At 37.6% G+C, this 13,887-nt stretch overlaps 1 protein-coding gene across 1 annotated transcript in view; it reads right to left on the bottom strand.

The window, feature by feature from the left end:
• The window catches only part of Asxl3 (ASXL transcriptional regulator 3), a 165,853-nt gene that overhangs the window by 71,876 nt on the left and 80,090 nt on the right, over positions 1-13,887 (bottom strand). Inside the window, 1 exon segment of the mRNA XM_047525985.1 lies at positions 8,652-8,773. Coding sequence (XP_047381941.1) covers positions 8,652-8,773 — 122 coding nt within the window.

Below are 13,887 nucleotides of genomic sequence, written 5' to 3'. Positions count from 1 at the left end.
TCTGACCAGGATTGAAGAATGCTAACGAATGCTAATCAACATGGAGTCCATTTGAATGATTTTTTTTTTTCTAAATATGTACTTCCTACTTAGACAACTCAAGCAATATTTCTCAACACAATATTTTTTATATTAGTTGCTTGCATGGACAAAAACCAAATGCCCATCATGTAACAAAAGTAAGTATTCTAAATATATTAAAAGTATTCATGCATTTTTTGTTTTACCTCTGACAAATAGGTATTAAATTTGTTATTTCTAAATGATATTTGTAGGGGCTTAGAAAAGTAGAAGTTCAGAAGTATCTGCTTATTATGATGCCTAGTGACAATAGTAAAGCAACAGGCAGTTCAGCAAACTCAGGTAGGTCAAGCTCAGTTATAAGAATGGGAAAGGGGCATTCTCATTTTGTATCTAGACTCACAGGTTAGAGTGAATCTGTGGCTGTCTTAAAGAGTCCAATTCACTATCCTGGAAGCAAGATTCATCTGACTCTGCTCTGGAACAGTAGGGTTCCTTCCAAGCATATCAGAATTTTTTTTAAAGTATTTTCAAGTCTGTCCACTCACATTTAGATATACAATTCACAAAGAATTAATATATTAACATTGTTAATATCAGAATATGGATTGAGGGAGAAAAATAATGTCACCTCCATTGAGATGCCTGGGATGGTCTGGGTGACTCTACATAAGAACACTTGGGTACTTTGTCTACGAGGCTCCCCATCTCTGTGGTGGGTTGTGCACCCTCCAAGTAAAAAGGGCCAGCTGTATGGAGGTTTTCTGTTTTTTGTTTGTTTGTTTGTTTAATGTAACTATGTCTGCAACTTCACGTACATCAACTACTCAAACATGCTGCATGTCTCTTTCAAGATCCTCTAAAATACATGAAATCCCTTTGGGACCAGGGTGGCTGGCAAGCAAGAGCAGAACGGAGGGGAACACTGCAGTGGGCAAGAACACACACACCCCATCAGAAGGAGCTGTTGCTACTCAAGAGCAACCTCAAGTCTAGATTTTTAGACGAGTTTTCCTGTTTTGAAATAATGTTACCAGACAAACAGAGATGACTATGGGCCAAATTCACTGTAAGGGCAGCCATCTTTGATTCCTGCCAAATACCACTCTCCAACATCAAAATAAACAAGTTTATACAATACGGGTATTAAAATAAACTACCCTGTATAGGTACTGGCCAGTATAAGTCTTCTAAGGTGCTGATGTGCAGAGAAACTGAGGACTCTGCAGAGCTTTTTTTTTTTTTTTTTTAAAGTTGTGGGTGGACCTTTATTTTATTTATTTATTTACATGCAGGGTTGAGAATAGAACCCAGTGCCTCACACATGCTGGGCAAGTGCTCTACACTGAGCTACAACCCCAGCCCCTGCAGAGCTCTCTTAAATGGTTATGTGGTATGATGGTTACAAGGTTATAGAGGCAAAGAGAGACTTAACTAGATGTGTAATGCTGGGTAATTTACTTGGACAAATTTTCCCTAAAAACCCTGGGCAACAGTGTAGGCTTCAAATAGGAAATATACAGAATAGTATTTTAGCAAAATATAGCACAAAGTAAAAACTCAATATATGCTGTTTTGACATTTCTATAATTTATCCATTCTGCAAAAAATTATTTCTTGAGGATTTATTCTGCTGTCCTACAGTGTATGCACTGCATCGCTGATTCAAGTTGTGAACATGACAAAGTTTTAATTATTTTATATTTTCATGAAGGACTGATAAAGAAATGCATAAAATAAGCAAAATAATTTCACACATATACAAGTACTAAGAAAATCATGCCAGGAAAAAGTAAAGATAGCTGGAGCGGGGTGCGGGGACAGGTGAACCAACCTAGACTGGGAGGTCAGAAGAGGCAGCTCTCTGGAGGTGACAAAGATAATGAGACCGAAGCAACAAGAACCACCAGTCATGTGAACATTGTGGCCTCCATTATCAGTAAAAGAAGCAATGATCAGACCTCTAGCAGGACTGGTCTATGGTGGTTCGAGGAATAAAATGAAAGCCAGGGTGGCTGTGAACAAGGACTGGGAAGTTTACAGAGATGACGAAGAACTACTCCCAGAATGGCTGCCCAAAGGCCATAAGGAACAGTGGACTTAGGTTCCCTGCAAAGGCAGCCCTGAGAACCTGGTCCTTTCCTACAGCTTGATATTACCGTATTCACACTTCAGCCCAAAAATGGAAACCAGGAACAGAAAAGAGGAAGCACAGGGTATCTCCCAACAACTAACTGCTATTTGCTTTCATTCATTTACTTGGTTTTTATGCAAAGGCTCCGTTGTATGAAATGCTTTGCGTCTCACACATTAGACACGTGTCTTAGTAATTCTGATCATTTTGAACTGCCCCTCCTGTATCAGGCACAGAATACCCTTTGCTTTAGCTCTTCTCTGCCTGATACACTCTTCCCTCAGAAACCTGAGTCACTCATTTCCTCAAACACTTGAAGGCTCTGCTCAGAACACTTTCCCACTGTGTCTCCATCCCCACCACCTACTGTGCTTTATTTTTCTTTAGGATTTATCACCTTCTTGTATACTGTAAAACATCATCTTCCCCATCCTGGAAGATAAACCCTACAGACGACAGGGGCTTCTTTGTTTTGTTCACTGACATACACCAAATATACAGAAGAATGCCTAGAACATATTAGGTGCTCAGTAAATGTTTACTGAATCAAAATGAAAATTCTCAAAAAGTTTACGAAAATAGAAAAGCCCTCATTTCTCTAAAATCCCTGATTTATCAACACGACTGAAATCAGTAAGGAATAATCAATAATTAACTTTATTCTTCTAATATTCTGTTCACAATGTTCTGAACAATTCTGCCCATTTCTGAAGAATATTTTAAGTACACTGTATAGTTTCTTGGGTCACCTGTAAGTATTTCTACAGTCTCATTTTCAAGTCTGAAAACATGGAGTCAAATAAAAAGATTCCCTCTACTCTACCTAGGCTATACCTACACCTCAGGTCAGAAATGTTATAGGAAAATGATTCCTGATTTTTCTTATCCTCCATTTCCTCTCTTCTCTTTCTAGGTTCCCCAGCACCAGCACTGAGAATGAGGAGTGAAAATATAGGTAAATTTGTTTCAACCAGCACTGTCATAGTTATGACATCTGAACCTTCTGGGAGCAAGTGGCCTCCTCCTGCAAGATTCTTAGGAGCTGCACTAGTGGGCACTTTAGAGGTCTTTACAGGGAGCAGCTGAAACTATAAACTACCAGGACATGAACCATGCGCCCCATGACCCACCTCCAGGACTCCCCTAAGCTTAAGACCTATACACCTGGGCTCTTCTATCTAGAGAGGCAGGCTTCCTGGGCAAGTTCTTTACAAATCCACCATGACTGTCTAACTGTTCAGGCCAGAAGTACACTCAGTATACTTGCTCCACGCATACAATATATCTCGATTCCTTCTGCCCAGTCATTATGGTAAGCCCTCTGACTGTGGAATTCATAAAGTCTCATAGTCCTTCAAAATATAAGAATACAAGGTATAGAATTTTTCTTCCCTCCCTCCCCCTATTCTGTGTGTGTGTGTGTGTGTGTGTGTGTGTAATCAGTCAAGCTATTTTTTATATAGCTGTTGGGGGATGATCAATAGACCATCTGGCCTCTCTAAGTCTTCTGAGGCTGTGTCTAGCACCTCTTCAAAATAAGGAATATCTGTATCACATTTTCAGCTTTGAGTTTTCACAAAAAATCCAAGAAAGACAATTCTATTACATATTATGTTACAAATATCTGTTACATGCAATTTAATTTAAAATTATCTAAATATGAGAGCCCCATGGCCTGAAAAGTATAAGTCCATGGAACATTCAAGAAAACAGGACTAGGAGGGCTACTTTAGACAGCTATGGAAGTGTCCCCTGTACAAGGGCACCTTAAACGATGGATTTGGTGCTTTCTGTTGTGCCATCTTTGGGAGTGGGGGTCTTTTCTATTCTATGCCAGGCCTGATCAGGTAGCCTGTAACATGATTTTTTTTTTTAAATTTTTTTTAGATGTTGATGGACCTTTATTTTATTCATTTATCTATATGCAGTGCTGAGAATCGAGCCCAGTGCCTCACACATGAAAGGCAAGCACTCTACCACTGAGCCACAACATCAGCCCCCTATAGCATGGTTTTGACATCAAATTTATATAATCAGTCTTACTATTTTTCAGTCAACATTCACTCAGGGGTATGATATCGCTAAGGTACCTCCAACAGCCTTAGCTGTAATTTACTATGCTAATGGTTATCTTATTGATCATTTTATATCCTATCATTTTAAACCCAGAAAGAGGCAATACCATACCTAAATGCATAAGCAGATGGCAAGTGTAAATGCAGTCTACTAGGAAGGAATGTACCTTCAAGCTGGTCACATTATAATGTTCTACTGCTCAAACTAGAGAAAGGAAAATTTCTGTATCCATAATGTTATCAGGAGGACTATAATTAGACTTACCAAGTTTGATACTTCTAGGTACTATTCAATGGGAAAGATATTTACAGGCTTAAACTTGAAAAAAACTTACATTAAACTTTACAATTAGTGGAAAACAACAGAGCTAAATTGGTCTAGGAAAATAAAGATTATATCACACTCACATCAATTGAATTCTGGCCTTAAGTGAAAGGAAAGAAAAATCAAAAGATGCTGACCAAACTGCTTCTCTCAAGAGACACGGCAATATTTTGTTGTAAAAAGAGAAAAAAAAAATCCTAAACAAATACTTCATTTTTACATAGAAATCTTGTCAGATAATTCAGGAGGGTATCCATTAAAAAAAAAAGAAAGAAATGGTTCTAGGGTCTACCCTAATGGAAAACTTAAAATGGAGAATCAGAAGTTTTTGTGTCAATTTGGAATTTTAAATTAACTTATACTTGCCTTACTTTAGTAGAGAAACATCATCGACAAAGTGACTTAAGAATGCACTAAATGCAATTAGCCCTTCACTGAAAACCTGAAAACATCACAGGCTGTGAATGCTAACACTTAAATAATCAGAGATCCATACACAGAACACAGCTGGCTGTGTCAGATACCACAACATGCACTGCTGCTAGTATGCCCAACGCCGCCGTCCGTGATGAGAAACCACTCTGGTGCACCGCAATCTTGGGAGTGTCACAGTGCTGGTCAAACACACCAACCTAAAGCAACGCACCAAGACTCTAGCTGCCTTGCAACTTTATGGATGAATTCTCCCACCCTAAATGCACGTAAAGAACGTGCAAGGAGGCAAGAGAGACGGGGCCCACCTGCACCTCACCCCCGTGGCAGAGCTAGCCCTTCTTTGCTTAAAGAGTTCCAAAACCTAATCTTTCTTAATTATCCATCTTTAAAATCCAAAATCCAACCATTTTATGCTTTTTTAGGATCATGACATCTAAAGTACCAAAGCAGAAAGAAGACAGGGAACGAGGTAATCATGAACCTGCTCCTCCCCACAGACTTCTGAATGTGCTTACGCAGAAAGAAATCCACTGGAATGACAACACAGCATCCATGCAATCAAGCTCAACATGTGGTATTAACTAGTGTTTTGATGATTAGAAAGTTAAAGGGAACCCAATAATTGAAGCAATGAGAGTATTCCACGTGAAGAGCCAGGGCATTAATTAGAGTTTCCATACTGTCCAACCTGTACCTACAATGCAATCAACAATGCCGGGACGTCAAAGAACCCACTTGCTATGGCAGCATGCTTTAGGCGGGGGAAAGGCTGAGGACCTCGGAGCTATGAAATTATAACTAGTTTATGCCAGGGGGTTTGCAAGGGGGTTTATGTTATTATTTTTCACTATACTTGACAATTTTAAAGTTACTGGGTTCTTAAGGGATTGTTTGTTTTTGTTCTCACCTACTTCTTTCAAAAATCTACACCAGCAAAGCTATAGATGGATCACTAAAGACCTACTGAAGCAGAATATAGTGTGAGTCATTAATACATGCTGGTCCTAAACATGAGCAGTCTGTATTTAGAAGTGGTATTCTAAATGACTACCTTGTATTGCTGTCCTAATGCTATACAAATAGTCAAGTATATAAAATTCCTTGAATGGCACCAAAAATTGATCTGCCCTACTACATACTATATGCTGAAAGGCATTACTGGTGAAAAGGGTAGACTATGAAACCATAATTCTGGATGCAAATATCATTTCCAACATTTGACTGCTGTGTGATCTGAGAAAAATTATATGACTTCTCTGATCCTTAGTATGTTTATTTGAAAAACAGGGATAAGAGTACACACTTCAAAAGAATTCATATAAGGATTAAGTGTACTTGCAAAAATAAAGACATAATGAAAGCATCAGCTAATGTAATTATCATTAAGGTCATTCAGCTGACTATGTTCATGTGATAATGACTTGTACTTATATATATAGACACAAAACATAAATTCCTAAGCACAAAGCATGCTTATGGACATATATTAAATTTAAATAATACACTTTACAAAAATATTATACATGGTCACAGTCATTCAACTATCCAAAAGAAAAGAAAGCTGTGAACTTGCTGTGGCTGTTACAAATTAAAATGCCATATGTTCAATCAATTTTTGAAATGCTGTCTTAAAAAATTCAGCAATTATAGGGAATCTGGGCAAAATTCTGCGAGGACAGCTTTTCTTCTAAACATATTTCCAATATAAATTTGATTATTAATCAAACATTAGCATATCTGCTACATATTGAGCCATATTCTCTTGCTAATTTGCTACTTGGTTATAAAATACAAGTTTTAAGAAATGAATAATAATTTTTTCAGGACCTCAAGAAGCTTACAGGACAAGTTTTTAAGGCAGGGCTTTGATACCAAGCAAGCAAGTGGCCCTTCTCATGAGCACATTCTCCACAAGAAAACAAAACACTGTTAACCCCAAGTTGTACAGCACTTTAGGACTTGTAAAAATTGTTTGAATAATATAAAACTGAAACAAAGAAAATAAAAAATAATGACACATAACAGTACAGACTTGAATCTCTATTTTTCCATCCATATATGGGAAGATTTCATACTGTGCACATTTTCCAAATCACTGCACTTCACAAGTGTGTTTCATTTATGATCCCGTTCATGTTTCTTATGTGTCACGGCTACAAGTGTCCAATTTTGTATCCTCTGCTCAGTCCTGCTTACTATTTATTATCTGCATCCTATTTGCTGCCCAAGTAAGCATTTGTCTGATTTCCCTATCTATTTCATCCTTTATTTCACCATTTAAAAAGGAATTTTGACAGTGATTGTAGTTTTGTTCTCTGGTCTCTAAAATGTTTCAAAGAAGCCGTGGTATTAATTGCAAGCTCCCCCAAATATCTATACAGAATGAAATACTATTATTACCTGAAATATAACACTGAGAATGGAAATGATGCAATTTTAATAATTAATTCAGAATAGAATGGTAACATACTTCTGTCCAAAAATCTTCAGGTTGTTTTTCTGTGCTTGCTTATGTGATATAGAGGAGAAGGTGGATGAGGACTTTCCAAGTCTCAGAGGTTGGGTGTGAGCATTAAGAAGTTTCAGAGGTTGGTGAGGCTTGTTTCTTTAATTACTTTAGAAAACATGGTTTCTCTTTTTTACTCATATCACTACAATGATACCTTTGTTTACTGCCTGGTTAGGATCAAGAGAGGGTAGATTAAGGGATATTGGGACAGAATTCTGATCATAAGGAAGTTGTAAGCGGAAAGCAATTGAACAAGGACAAAGCAGGAACTAGGGGTTCAGTAGGTGGGCCTTCCACACACTACCATAAGGATCAATATAATCCTCACACGATGGTCCCATCTAACCACAGCATCTCTTCCCCTTCTTCACACAATTCAGCACTTGCTGGAGTGATGGCAGTAGCTAAGGCTTTCTGAGTGATTACGTAGGCCCACACACAACCATGTGCTTCCAGGGCATCACCCTACTAAACTCTCAGATCAACCCAATGTACCATGATTTCCACATTCTCTAGAGTACACCTTTGAGAATCAGAGAGGAAGAGCAGCTTACCTAGATTCATAGAGGGAGTAACAATGATTCCAACCAAGGTATATCAGAGCCCAGAGCCAATCTTGAAACCCTTACTTCTCACCACCACCTCAACACAAAGCCATGTAACAAGATGGCGCACATGACATTAGCATGGTACCATGTAACTTCATACAGCATCCAACAACACTTACTGATGGATATTCTAGATGTAAGTAGATAGGTGTAACTTAGAACATCTCAATAATGAAAAAAGAAATTATTTACCTTTATACAACCATCAGATGAGCAGAATGAGATCACAGAGATATTATTTTCAAATTATACAATGTGTTTATGAACCCAACTGGTTTACTATGAACCACACATTCATAAAAAAGTTTTTATACGTTTCCAAGCACATTCCTCTTCTGTTTCACATACAAGTTCTCAGTCAAGCCTCCCCAACTTTTAGTGTGGACTAAAATGATTATATTAAATATCACAGAAGAAGTTGCACTTAGGATATTTCTGTTGCTCTTTGGCAGTTTGGTTCTTATTTATTTAACCTGATCAGCAGAACACCCGTTAACTTCAGTAGGCAGAACCGAAGGAAGAGGACAGATGGCAGCTCTCTTACCTGCTTGAGCGCCTTTTTGGTGTGCTGCTGAAAGGAAGACACTAGCTTGCCCTGCACTGCTGTGTTCGTGAGACTTGAATCTCGGGTGGAAGATGCTTCGTCAGGTACCTGCTTCGTACACACTAGGAACAGAGAGAGATAATGATATTACTAATTTGAATTCCTTTTTTTACCTCCACTGTAATTAACTCACTTGGAGCTTTTTCTCTGATTGAAAATGGATACTTAAAATAAAGCAAAAGAGCACAGTAAAAAGAAAAGTATCCAGATTCGAAGAGAAGGTATCATTTAATAACTGTGTGGCCACAGTTCAATTTAACCTCTCTGGGACTCCATGTTGCCTTACCCACTAATTGATGATAATTTCTGTGTCACGGAGCTATTGTATGGACACAAAAAATAGAACAATACCTGCCGTGAGAGAGTTGGAGTTGGGAGTCAATAGACACTATCTGAATCTGAATATGGTGACTGAACAATGCACAGTGTTCTGAAGTAACTATCCACATGAATAAAATTGTTTCAAATCCACCCAGTTTCACAGATATAATGTTTCCTCTCTATTTAACGACCCTGCCTCTACAGAATCTATGACCTGCTGGGACATATTTCTCTTCTCCTATGGGACAAGATTTGTAGAATGGAGAAGGAAAAATGAAATCTAAGATGCTTGTTTTCAACTCAAGACCAATTCTTTTAAGAAATGGTGCTCTCTACCAATTTCAATGTAATCTGCCCATTTTTACCAGAGTCAGATTTTATACTTTGTCCTGTTCTAAAACAGACATGCTCTCCCAAAAGACTGCTTTTTAGGGGAACTGATGCCTGGACACCTGGAAGCTACAACGCTCCCTTCAGCCCGGCTCCCACAGGCAGGCAAGGTTCAACATTGCAGTGAGCGTGGCAGAAGCACTGATGCAGGCCTCACTCTGTGTATACTGGAGGAAAGGGAGGCATTTGGAGAATCACGGTGAGGAAGTACTATGATTAGTAGCAGAAAGAAGGCATATGTCAAAGGCAGGAGGCAAGGGGAAGTTAGATAGAAGAAAATAACTCAAGAACATATTGTAAAACCTCAAAACATGACTTTTAAGGGCACGGGGGTAAATGCTAAGTCAAGAAAACTTTCCGAGTAATGGTAACATGGGAGAATTCTGAACAGAGTTCTAAAGGTATGTGGAGGAATGAAAACTATTAACAATCCCCAGCACCAATAATAGTTGCAGTCAAAAATGGAACCTCTGCACATACATAGTGCTGAGAAGAGTCAAGCTGCTTTCGACAGACTCTAGCAAATCTTGCCTAGAAATGAACATGTGGTTCAAAAGAAGAGAATTTGGGGAAAACAAGCATTAATCAAGCTTTGTTTTAATACAGAAAGCAATCAGGAAGCCAGTCATATGAATGAGTTTAGGAAAATGGTTGTTAATCATTAATCTAGACACTTTACATATGTGATCTCAGTTAATTCTTATAGCTTTCTCATAAGACAAATGGGTATTATATTCATGTTGGAGAGAGAAAGCCAGAGTTCAGAAAGGCTAAATAAGTCACCCATGGTCACAGAGGCAATGACAAAGCAGAGCTGAATCCAGGGCAAGCCCTGTCTAGTTCTGGAGCCCAGCATTTTTCCATGTAAACTATTTTGGCCTTGAAAGTCAAGATCAGATGCAGAAAATACCAAGTCTAAAGAAGTGTAACTGAAGTGCATGATGCTGGAAGTACTGAAACATAAAGTTAATAAGGTCAAAAGGGAACAAGTCATTCAGCCCCTGGCATGAAAAAATTAAGAACTGTTAAGAACTGTAGGTTAAAAAAAAAATAGTATGATTTTTTTTAAAAAAATGCACATATAGTGACAGAAGTCCTTGAATTAAAGATCAAGTGATTTTTTTTTCTACTTGATACATTATGACATTTTTCATTAAGATAGAGTAAATGTTCTAGTTAAGTACATTTTCTAACACTACCTGCATAAACTATGTATGGTTTCTAGCACCTCTTCTTGAAATTATCACTAGAGTATTTCATAATACTTCACCAAAGCTTACTTACCAAGAAATATTATAAATAATCATCAATTTATACTCTAAAGATAAATCTATTTTATATATACTGGTTTATACAGATGGTCTTTTCAATGTTTTGAAGTCTCTATGAAGTGTAACAAATCAGGGAGGTGACAGAAAGGTGGCAGACAGATACATAATCCCAAGAGAATGGACAGAAATGGATATGATGCAAAAAAAAAGTACACATTAGCAAATATTTTTTATTACTTTCACATTCTTAGCAACACTTCCACCTAGAAAACTGAAAACTGATTGATTAGAAAGGAGAATCAAATGCAGTCCATGGGTATTAAGGAATTTATGGAAAATATGAGAATGTTTCTGTGTGCTGGACCACTAAATTCAAATTTACTACCAATTTACTTGGAAAATGCTTTTATTCGTGTTTTTCAAAGGTAAACTGCAGTACAGCAGGATCAAATAACAACAAATTCTGTCTATACAATTAAAGCCTTTGTGTCCCTCCTATTTTCTGACTGCTAGCTAAGCAGTGCACGATCAAACTCTCCTGAGGATAACATTAGCTCACCATTTTGCTCTATTTCTTTCTGACCTAGGAAACCATCCAATATTGGGAAACCACATTATTTAAATTTATGATTGCACTGTGTTCACAGTGATTCATGTACACTTATACACGTTGTTTCCAAAAGAAAGATTCTGTTCAATTTACAGCCCAGAACTTTAGAGGGAAGACAGGACAATGGAGTTGAGACAGCCTTAATGAATACTCTGAGCCTAGTTCTGAAAATGATTCATCTTCCTCTACCCAACTCTATTTGCTTTATCGTACATTCCATTCCAGACCCAATGAAGGACTATGAATATTCCTGTACTAAGCAGTCATTTTTCTCCCTGATTGCTCCTTCTGGAACTTGGTCCTGACACATTTCTCTGGGGTCAAACCATTTTTCCCCTAATTATTGTCTTCTGATAGAATAATTTCAGAATCTTAAAGAAAAGTGAAATGTATCAGAAAATAAATATACACATAATTTTGTCTTTGGGCTAAAATTCTGATTTTTAAGGGAAAAAAATCAAGAAAGAAAATTATGGAAATAATTCTTATACAAGTTCCAAGAAGGGTGTGTGTATGTATATGTGTATGTGTGTGTGTGTGTGTGTGTGTGTGTGTTCTTTTAAGTAATGACAAATACAGACCCTTATCATGAATATATGAGCTGCTTGAAGGTGGCTGAATCAAAAAAATACTCTGTCACCGAGTAATTGAACTGCACAGGTTAAAGCAGATTCATTCTTTGACAAAACACAAAGTTTTCACCTCTTTCTAAAACTTATTTTTGGAGCTTTCTTATTAATAGATGTGATACATAAATAATTAAGGGCCTATTTCAAATTGTTGCCTGAATATTTATCTGAAGGACTGAGTGTAGCCTCTGAAATCTGAGTCAAAGAAAAATTAATGCTAAAGGAAGGATCAAGGGAAATCCCCTGTAAGTAAAACTACAACAGGAGCCAGGAAACTGAAGAATTAGGACAGATGTTTTATCCAATAAATATCAAACAATGACATGCAGTTTAGAAACTGATATCTTCTTGGCATTCAGGACAGAATGGGAGCTATTTTTTCTAATTGGCAATTGGCACGAACACAAAACTATTGCCAGAACTTTATACCTCGAAACCCCAAAAGACAGCCTGCCCTTTGCATAGGTACACAAACTGCAGATGAAGAAACAAAAACAAGAACACGGTTTTCCCTGGAACTTTTATTACTAACATTTTTTTAAAAGGTGTAGAAATTATATTTCTACCTACTTTTTGCTTGCCTCCCAAAATTAAGTGAGCAAAACATAGTTAAAGACAATCTTCTGGTATTAGGTAGGCTAGCCTCTCATCCACCTCACACTCCCAAACCCCTCCATCAAAATATCCTGTTTAAAAGATCCCAGAGCAAAGGCAGGTAGAAGATCATATGTAACCATGAGGCAGCCTGAAAGCCCAGGGAGTTTGGTGAGTATATTCTAGTAAAACTGTGTTTTTATTTCTTTTCTCTCAAGTGTCTCCAAGTTGCTATCTTGTCTCTTTTTTCATTCACTACTCAACTTGAACATGCAAGTGAACTAGGAAATGTGGGTTAGGACCCATATGCTTGAAGTTGCTGCTGGACCCAAGATACAGGTGGTATTCCCTCCTAATATGAGTACTAATCCACTAACTGGTGTGTGGACACCCACAATTCTAATTTTGACTTTTAACTCAAGACACACAAAAAAGGGTAGAGATCAGAACATATCACTTGCTCTGTCTCTATTTCTATCTCACATCTTCCCAACCTCCCAAGTCCCACCATCTCTGATCCATTTACCTGCTATTCTTACTGCAGTGGCTCCGATGGTCCCTCCTCCAGATTCTCCTTCCCCATTACTCTACCTAGCAAACTCATCTGAGCAGATCAAACTTCAAAGGGCTTCCCGCAAAGCTTCCTGGACTATGCCTGAGGCCATCTTGCTTCTCCACTGTCCACACTTCTTTGGAACCTACTGGTTGAACTCATGAACTGCAGTACTGGGATCTGTGTCCCTGTCAGAGGCCACTGGCTCAGCAACTCAGGGACTTGAGTCCACACAAAACTGGGATCTGTGCAAAGATGGGTTCAGAGCAGTCAAACTATAAATGTTTATTAAACTAAATTTTTGAATCTGACTTTCATTGAATTTATTTAAAGAATCTATTATTGAAGCTAACAATTATTTTTTTAACAAGAATTCATGAAAGGGGAGGTCAGCAAAGCTAGTTTTTATTATGCAAAAGCATATATAAAAAGAGAATTTTAAAATGTTGAAAACAGAAGTCTATTTTGGAAAAAAAAAAAAAAAGTTTAAAATTATCCTAAAGTCAATTAGGGAAAAAATATGAAAGTCAAACCACAGACCTTCCTATGAAAGTCTGTGGGAAGCTGTATGACTTGCCACTAATTATAGATCTATTTCCCTCTGCTGTCCTTACTCATTGCTTTATTTTAAGAGAAAAGTTGGGGTTTTATGGTTTTGCATTGGAAAAATAAAAATAAATAAAATTTAAAAGTCAAAATTAGAAATCATTATGCCATGTAAGATGGCAGAATCGGAGTACAGACCAGAATCTGGGCATTATCATTATAGAGTCAATGCCACACAGATATCTGTAGTATTAATTGCTAT

Source organism: Sciurus carolinensis, chromosome 15, assembly GCF_902686445.1.
Source record: "Sciurus carolinensis chromosome 15, mSciCar1.2, whole genome shotgun sequence".
In the NCBI taxonomy this organism is placed as follows: Eukaryota; Metazoa; Chordata; class Mammalia; order Rodentia; family Sciuridae; genus Sciurus; species Sciurus carolinensis.
This window is presented reverse-complemented; position numbering and strand designations above follow the sequence as displayed.